The 9,096-nt window shown below is 37.7% G+C and overlaps 1 protein-coding gene across 1 annotated transcript; it reads left to right on the top strand.

The window, feature by feature from the left end:
• The first annotated feature begins 3,630 nt into the window (after positions 1-3,630).
• Positions 3,631-7,824, top strand: LOC113301478 (probable galactinol--sucrose galactosyltransferase 1). The gene is made up of 13 exons (XM_026550257.1): positions 3,631-3,966; positions 4,081-4,328; positions 4,430-4,520; positions 4,672-4,720; positions 4,961-5,052; positions 5,136-5,243; positions 5,344-5,478; positions 5,607-6,017; positions 6,106-6,247; positions 6,334-6,401; positions 6,499-6,633; positions 6,729-6,946; positions 7,100-7,824. The coding sequence occupies exons 1-13, from the start codon at positions 3,776-3,778 to the stop codon at positions 7,474-7,476; spliced, it is 2,265 nt and encodes a 754-aa protein (XP_026406042.1). The 5' UTR covers positions 3,631-3,775; the 3' UTR covers positions 7,477-7,824.
• Positions 7,825-9,096: the final 1,272 nt, after the last annotated feature.

The raw sequence follows: 9,096 nt of genomic DNA, 5'->3' as shown, positions 1-9,096 counted from the left end.
AGAAATAAGAATTTCTGGGGATGTTAGAGACACACTCAATTGGAGCTTAACAAGAAACGGGACCTTCACTGTGCAGTCAACTTACAAAGCTTTGATTCAATAAATAAATGGAAATATCATCAATAAAGAAGATCAGAGATTTTGGTTGAAGATATGGCATCTAGAACTTCCATACAAGCTTAACTTATTCATGTGGAGATGTCTAAAAGATATTCTTCAGACCAGAACAAGAATGGGAAGACATATACAGCTAGAGGACTACTCTTTCCTTTCTGCAAACAAGTACCAGAAACTGACTTTCATATCCTCATTCATTGTGACCTAGCCAAAGTTATTTGGTTCTCCATCCTGCCAGAAGCAATGCACTCTCAGCAGCTCTTCACCTCTTTAAGAACTGGATCAAGTCATGCATCCAAGAGCAAAGCATCATTTCCTTCAAAAGAGAAAAATTATCCTTTTAGCCACAATAATTATGTGGCAAATTTGGAAGCACAGATGCATGAAAGTTTTTGAAGGAAAAAACACTCATCCTAGTAACATCATTAAATGCGTAAGCAACTTCTACACAAAGTATAATATTTTGAGTGCTGAAATTAACTCTCCTTGCAGGCCTTTTCCTAGTAAAACTTTAAAAATTTGGAGAAAACCACCAGAAAATTGGTGTAAACTAAATTTTGATGTTGCTTTTGATAAAGATTCAAAAATCGGTGGAATTGGTCTGATCTTGAGAGACTGTGCAGGGAGATTTATGGAGGCCTTGGTGAAAGTGATAAAAGTCAGGGATGCTGAACAAGGAGAAGGTTTAGCACTTCTAGAAGCAGTGGAGTGGATTAAAAGTAAGGGCTGGAAAAATATAACCATAGAAGGAGATTGCAAGTCTGTCATTGAAGCCGTGATTTCAAATTTTGCTAAGTCTAACTTGCAAGATCATAACCTTCTTTCAGATATTAGTAGGAAAATAGAAGTTATTAATAATATTAAGTGTGTTTTATTTCCTAAGTCAGGTAATGAAGCGGCTGAGGGATTAGTCAAATATGCCAAGAAATATGTTTTTAATCAAGTGTGGGTTGAAATACCACCAAAATGTATCCTCTCTATTTTAGCGAAGGACAACTCTATGTAACTTTCTTTAATCAAAAAAAAAATAAAAACCATCTAATAGTATATGCACCTAAGTTTGGTATTCTGATATTCTGTGTCTTCTTAAATCCTAAATGGCAAATATTTTTAACACTGACCCATAAGAGATGCTCTCAGCGTAAGATGGGTCTAGTGACCTTCACATTTCTTTTTGTTTTCTCAAAGCTTACTAATATTAAGATTAGCGGTAAAGAATGGTGGAGAGGATTACATGGAATGCTTGCTTGATTAATTAAGAGGCGTAGGGTTCCATAATTTAAAGTAAATTTTTTCTTAAATGAAACATAATAAACCATTAATCCAAGTGCTAATAATATTCTGCTCTGCCCTGCTGCAGCCGTGATCACCACTACATAAACTATAGGCTAATGCTTTACTAACCGAATCAATATGAAAATTTAACCCTTTGTAGTACATTAACGATTTTGCACAAAAGGGTGCATGAAAGTGCCTAAAGTGTAGGTAGTGCCTAATTTGTTTAGTCATCTCGCATCAAAAAAAAGAAAAAAGGACTCGTCGCTAGCTAGTTTATAAAGCATGGAACCCAATTCAATACCGTACACTAAGAAAAAGTAGTTTTTGAGCTTATAAGCAAAAAAGAAAAGAAAATGAAGAACCGAAATCTTTTAACAAAAATCTCCTTTTAATCGTGTTAAGTTTTCTAAAGTGTAGAGCGATCCTGATTAGCTTAGTAGATTTCAGTCAATATGGTTTACAGCCTTATAGTGGCGACTGGCAAGTGGGCGATCAAATCAGCAATTTTAGCGTCTTAGAGTTTGGACTTGTTAAATTTATAGAATGTCGTGTTTCCTTTGGTTTCATGGATTTGAGGTACTGCATGACTTCGCCACTAAGGTGACTTATGTAAGTTAGCTACTTGCAAAAAAAAACAAGATGGCATCATCAATCACAAAGTCACTAACGTACTTTAACTGTTGTGGATCATGTGATGACATACACTACTATATCGGGGCACAACGGTTTACATCACGAATGAATTATTAGATAAAACTGTAAGGGTGACTGTGGGAAATTCGGTGCAAGTACTATCTGTCTGTGGTGAAATGTCAGCACGATCTGTAGACAAAAATGGACCGAGTGTAAATTGTGCACACTCCTTAACAAGTGTATATTTCACATTTTAATTTCTACCCTTGATTTAGTTTAGGGAGTTATGTAACGAGGATCATGATTCTAAACATAAAGGATAATGAGGGTCATCAGTTAAATAATCAACCAATCAGAAGAATATGTGAAATATACACTCTCGTTAGAAGAGTGTGAACAGATTTGAATTCAAAATCGACCGATCAATCACAATTTTGTAAAGTGACAGCTCCACACCAGCGTGAGCTAGCCCTTTCCTAAATCCACATCAACCTTCTAGCACGGAAGATATGCTGTTCTTTCCTAGTATGGAAGTTATGCTGGCGTAAGACGCCAATTCCGCCTAAGAAGAATTGATTTTCAGATTTTCACTAGTAAATTTCTCAACGAATATTCAATCCGTCAAGGCACGATAGCACCACTAGGCAAGTTCGATAAATGTGTACGTGATAGTTTAATCTCCACCTACCGATTTTGTTTGGAAGCTAATGAGGGTCGAAATTCTAATATGGATGATAATCGTTAATGAATAAACCAATCAAACTAACATGTCAATATACACTTTTGGGAAGAACGTGCATAAAAAATGGATTCACATTAGGCTACGCACAGTATGGTTAAGCCCAAACCGTCCCAAGACAGATTCGGTAACGATTACCCGGTGACGGCATGAGTTGTCAGCATTCACTCTACAAGGTATGAAACAATAGACGCCATGGTATGGACTTTTGGATTTCGGATATCGTCGTTTTGGTAGGTGATTGTTTTTTGTTTTTTGAAGCAAGAAGGTAGGTGATTGTATTGGTCCCGCAGTATTAAGGTTCAACAGATATATCTCCACATCTCCACGTCAGATCAACGTGGAAATACGTAAATGCCATGTCAGATCCAGGTTAGCTCCAGACAATTGCCTCGTCAAACCCGCGTCCCTTGTTGAAAACTCAACCTCGTGCTAACCCCAGCTCACGGATCTTGAGACAGAGATATTTTTGTGTGCGAAAATTTTAAAATATCCAAAAGGTACATCAAGACGCTACATCAGTAAAACAAAAATCTACACCGCCATCTGAGATTGCAAAATTCCACTAGAAACAGTCTCTAGCCGTATTATAGTCAGAAGGTCAGAACAATCTCTGATCTTGATGAACAAACCATGTTAGTGGTGGACCCAGAAAACAATGGTCCAATAATAATGGAAGTCAGTATTAACCGTCAATCGCATGCCACGCCATATCAGCCGTATAGTAACGAATCAACATTCCCGCCTTATTTTATTACAGGGTACTCTCCTGGTTCAAATGATAAATACCATAATGCCCTTGATGACCATTCCTTCTCTTTTTTCTGCTGCTATAAAAACCATCTCACATTGCTTCAGATTTCTGCATTCATATGGTTCATTACCATTACATTTGGTTGGGCTTTTAATTTTCTGGGTATTTCCCATATATTTAAATTTCTAAGTTTTTCAATATTTTTGTTCCAGTAAAAACATTCTTTTTTGGGTTTCATTTTTAAGAAATTAAAGATGACTGTTGGGGCTGGAATTTCAGTTTCTGATAAGAAATTGATTGTATTAGGGAATTCTATACTTACTGATGTTCATGACAATATTGACATAACCCCGGCCAGTGGAGATGATTTAATGAATGGTGCTTTTATTGGTGTAACCTCTGATCAGCGCGGGTCTCGCCGTGTTTTCCCCGTCGGGAAGTTAGAGTAAGAGTACAATCTTTTATTTCGCACTGTTTAAATCTTGATTAGGGGAACAGATTCGATTTCATTTGATATATTGTACTCTTAGTTTGGTGAAATTTGTGTGCAAAATTACAGGGGGTTGCGATTTATGTGCTCATTTCGGTTTAAGTTATGGTGGATGACACAAAGAATGGGTTCTTCAGGAAAAGAAATTCCCTTTGAAACTCAGTTTTTAATTGTGGAAGCACACGATGGGTCCCATTTCGATGATTCTGATGAAAAAACGGCAGTTTATACTGTTTTCTTACCTATTCTTGAAGGAGCCTTCAGAGCTGTTCTTCAAGGGAACGAAGATAATGAGCTGGAGATCTGTTTGGAAAGTGGTAATGCAATATATCAACTGTTTGATCTTTTGCTTTTCCCATAATTGAGTTTTTTGTTTTTACATTATTTTGATATAGAAGAAATGTTGTTCAAATTGCAGGAGATCCTTCCGTTGAAAGATTTGAAGGGAGCCATTTGGTGTATGTAGCTGCTGGATCAGACCCTTTTGATGTCATTACAAATGCCGTAAAGTAAGGAATCTTTTATCTACTCAAAAGTGACTAAATTCTCATTACCCACTTGTTACCTAGCAGTACACTGAAACTTTTGTTAGAGAGGGTCATTGAGCTCAATCGATAAACACAAACCATACTGAATTTTTTTCTGCTTCAATTTTATCAGGGCAGTAGAGAGGCACTTGCAGACGTTTTCACACCGTGAGAAGAAGAAGGTATTATTCTTTTTTGGCTTAAAATTCTAGGAATGCCAATGGGGTGACTAAAGCGTTTTCCTTTTAGTAGCCTTACTAAGCGCATATGTCTTTCTTTCTTGTACCAATTTGAAGATTATCTTGGTTGGAACTGGCCTCTAATTCTACCTAGGCGAAAGTACTGTGATGATATATGTTCTGGTGGACACCATTGTGTGTTACATGATTGTTCACTTATGAAATTATTTTTAATTGGTGTAGATGCCGGACATGCTTAACTGGTTTGGTTGGTGTACGTGGGATGCCTTCTATACAGATGTGACATCAGAAGGTGTAAAGCAAGGGCTAGAAAGGTTGGACTTGGTTCATCTTGAGTGCAATTCTGAATGCTTCCTATGTGGTGGACTAACATAAATTTGATTGTTCATATTTGCAGTTTCGAGAAAGGTGGAATTTCCCCAAAGTTTGTTATAATTGACGATGGATGGCAATCCGTTGCGATGGATACCACTGGAATTGCATGCATAGCTGAAGACGCAGCCAAGTGAGTACTCGAAGCAGTAAAGAGATGGCATTGGTCTCTCCTTTTCTTTTCTTTTACTTTTGATTATATTGGCTGACTAAATTTTTGTTCTTGATTTCAGCTTTGCAAACAGGTTAACAAACATAAAAGAAAACCATAAATTTCAGAAAAATGGTAAAGAGGGACAGAGAGCAGAGGATCCAGCTATGGGACTTTCCCACATTGTAGCTAACATTAAAACCAAGCATGCACTAAAGTAAGAGAACTTAGAATCCTAACCTTTGTTGGTTCCATTCCATTTTTTTTCATGACCCTGTTAAATTTTTTCTTTGATTTTGTTGGAGTTAGTTATTGACTAAAATCTGATTGCTTGTAAATTTACAGATACGTTTATGTCTGGCATGCGATTACTGGATACTGGGGTGGAGTTAGACCTGGTGCCACTGGAATGGAACACTACGAATCCAAGATGACATACCCAATTTCATCCCCCGGAATTCAGTCCAATGAACCTTGTGATGCTTTTAACAGCATTGCAAAAAATGGTCTTGGTCTTGTGAATCCCGAGAAAATTCTGAACTTCTACAATGAACTCCATTCTTATCTTGCATCTGCTGGTATTGATGGAGTTAAAGTAGATGTTCAGAATATCCTAGAGACACTAGGAGCTGGACATGGTGGAAGAGTTAAAATATCCAGGAGGTACCATCAGGCACTAGAGGCTTCAATCTCTAGAAACTTCCGTGACAATGGTATCATAGCTTGTATGAGTCACAACACTGATGGTTTGTACAGGTATTAGTTGTTCTTTGGTTTTGCTTGTATACACCCATGATATAATGTTGTATTATTCTCAAGAGTCCAATTTGTTCATGCTTACAAGTGCCAAGAGGACAGCTGTCATAAGAGCATCAGATGATTTTTGGCCAAGAGATCCAGCATCACACACAATTCACGTTGCATCTGTTGCCTACAACACAATTTTTCTTGGAGAATTTATGCAGCCAGACTGGGATATGTTCCACGTAAGCTGTCAAACTTTTGTTCTTTTTAAACTTTAAAAGTTTTGAATTTTTTGTTAACATGATAATATCAACTATGTGAATATCAGAGCCTTCATCCAATGGCTGAATACCATGGAGCAGCTCGTGCAGTTGGAGGATGCGCAATTTACGTGAGGTATTAAACTTCGGCCGTGTCTTTAAAATTGTTTTCAAGTCAGTGAATTAAGTGATAGAGTAACTTTCTCATGTTGGAACTTATTTCATACTTGCAGTGACAAGCCTGGACAACATGACTTCAATTTATTGAAGAAGCTTGTGCTTCCCGACGGGTCCATACTGAGGGCCAAACTTCCAGGAAGACCTACCAGGGATTGTTTGTTTTCAGATCCTGCTAGGGATGGAAAGAGGTGAAAACAAATTCCCATGGTTACTAATTCAGTACATGTTGTGTTACAAAAGATTCTCTCTATTTATTGTTGATATATTCTTGTCCACTTTGCAGTATTTTGAAGATATGGAACTTAAATGATTTCTCTGGAGTTATGGGGGCTTTCAACTGTCAGGGAGCAGGGTGGTGCAATGTTGGCAAAAAGAATCTCATGCATGAAGAACTACCTGGAACTATCACTGGTGTAATCAGGGCGAAGGATGTTGCTTATCTACCTAAAATTGCTGAGGAAGGATGGAATGGTGATACTGTCATGTATTCTCATCTAGGTGGTATGTATTGCCCACCTGTCTTCTTGATCCATCATTGATCTCTTGTATATGTTCTCAAAATATAATTGAATATTCTGAAAACTAGTTCCTCAAGTTTTGTTTTTACACACCGTTTTTGTTTGTTGGCTGAAAACTTCTGATGCCATGTTGCAGGAGAAGTAGTTTATCTTCCAAAGAACGCATCTTTGCCAATTACACTAAAAACGCGAGAATATGAAGTGTATACAGTGGTTCCTGTTAAAGAACTGTCTAGCCAGGCTTTGTTTGCTCCAATTGGACTGATAGAGATGTTTAACTCAGGAGGGGCCATTAAAGAGTTGAAGCATGAATCAGAGAGAAGTGGGGTAGTTAATATGAAGGTTCGAGGATGTGGTGTTTTTGGGGCGTACTCATCGGTCAGACCGAAGAGAATAACGGTTGATCTCAAGGAAACTGAATTTACTCACGAAGAGGTGTCTGGTTTCGTGACACTAACTCTGGGGACTCCAAAAGAAGAATTATACCTGTGGAACTTAACCGTAGAACTGTAAATGGTTCCTATGGAACTTCTTTAGGTTTGTCAGCACTTGCCGATCTCGAGGACAAATCGTTGCAAGTCTTCTTACATTGATTTTTCACTAATAATACTAAGTGAATAAATAAGACCAGCACGCCACATTTTACCTCAAGTTCACTTCATTGTCATAGGTAGGAACTAGGAATTCCTCCTTTATAGCAGGTTGGTCTCTTTATATATGCAGGAGATGTGTTACTGTACTGTATTAAAACCACCAATTATGTAATCTCGGTATTTCACCGAGGAAATGCAATGTCAGATTGTATTTATCTGAGTTATTTCCATCAAGGAAAGAATAAATCAGGGCGTGCTTCGAGTATAATGCGACTTTGTTTATTATACCCATAACAGTTTAAAGAATATCATACAAAAAGCTTAGAGCCTTATCTGAAGTTGACTAGGATGCACATGAGAAATTTTTTTGCCCATGGCGCAGCCTCCATCACAACTCCGCCCTCCACTATCCCTGGTATCATCCTGCACAATTTAAACAGACAATGGAGTCCCTTACTGTTGCATATTCTCAAATATGCTAGAAAATAGAAGTTTTATGCAGTATGTTTGCCGGTACAAAGGGATCCATCTTCAACAGGCCTTTCATATTGGAAAGATATGCATTTCCTAATTCAATTAGAATATTGAATTCCAACAGGCATCTCCACCGGATGCAAACTACCTGTAAGGGAGACTAGGGAGTACATTTTTGAATTCGAATTCATTGTTCTGTAACTCGAGCCCACTTGATTTAATAACCCAATTGTACTCGGCGAGTAAGATCCTTGCAGTTGCAGTTCTGTCAATGTTTTAGACCATATTCAACACTTAATAAAATACCTATGCATTGCAATACGACTCCAAGCACTCGTACAACTTTATTCAGATCATGTGTAGTTAACATTCGGTTCAAATTCAGCATTTCTGAATCTTTTGGTGCATCTAGTCTTAATATATTCCACTCGCTTAACGCTGTTAGCCATCCATTTGGTGGATCATCCCAACTACTAATCCACTTTTGGACAGTAGGGGCGAAGTGTTTTGAGCTGAATCGAACCAAATACTTATACGGGAAGCATAAATGTTGAAGAGTTTTAGTTTCCGAGAACAAAAGGCACACTAGAGGAACAAAGTTATTCTGCATTTTTTTTTTGGTACTATTAATATATCACTATGACATCAGACAGCCACTATTTCTAAGATTTGGAACCCGGCAAGGATACATCATGTAGCCACCTATTTGTGCTTCAGGCTGGATCAATTTGCTAGAATCACGATCTACTAGTAAAATATTTATGAGCTAAAATACTGTAGTCATTTGATTCTAGCAAAGGAAGCTGAACAACAGGCCGACAGCACTAGCAGTAGTTTCCGAATTCCATTGTTGAACCATTGTGCCGTCAAGAAAAGAAAGTCCTAGTATCAATTGTAATGCCATTTTCAATTTCCCATATACACTACCTCTATTGTTCTGTAATCTGCGGAACACACTTCCATCCCACTTCTCTGTCGGTCATTTGAAATAAGAAAGGCAAGAAGTTGCTCATAAACACAGAACTAAGCTCTAAGGTAAAGTTAAATTTGCATAAAGAACAGATGA

Source organism: Papaver somniferum, chromosome 1 (genome assembly GCF_003573695.1).
Source record: "Papaver somniferum cultivar HN1 chromosome 1, ASM357369v1, whole genome shotgun sequence".
Taxonomy (NCBI): domain Eukaryota; kingdom Viridiplantae; phylum Streptophyta; class Magnoliopsida; order Ranunculales; family Papaveraceae; genus Papaver; species Papaver somniferum.
Note: the sequence above shows the minus strand (reverse complement) of the source record. Positions and strands in the feature narration are given on the sequence as shown.

What these genes read in the sequence shown, in the direction of transcription:
- LOC113301478 (XM_026550257.1), top strand. Translation starts at nt 3,776, where the DNA reads ATGACTGTTGGGGCTGGAATTTCAGTTTCTGATAAGAAATTGATTGTA. An exon ending in CACACCGTGAGAAGAAGAAG is followed by an intron (nt 4,721 to 4,960) that starts GTATTATTCTTT and finishes TAATTGGTGTAG; the next exon opens with ATGCCGGACATGCTTAACTG. An exon ending in AAAACCAAGCATGCACTAAA is followed by an intron (nt 5,479 to 5,606) that starts GTAAGAGAACTT and finishes GTAAATTTACAG; the next exon opens with ATACGTTTATGTCTGGCATG.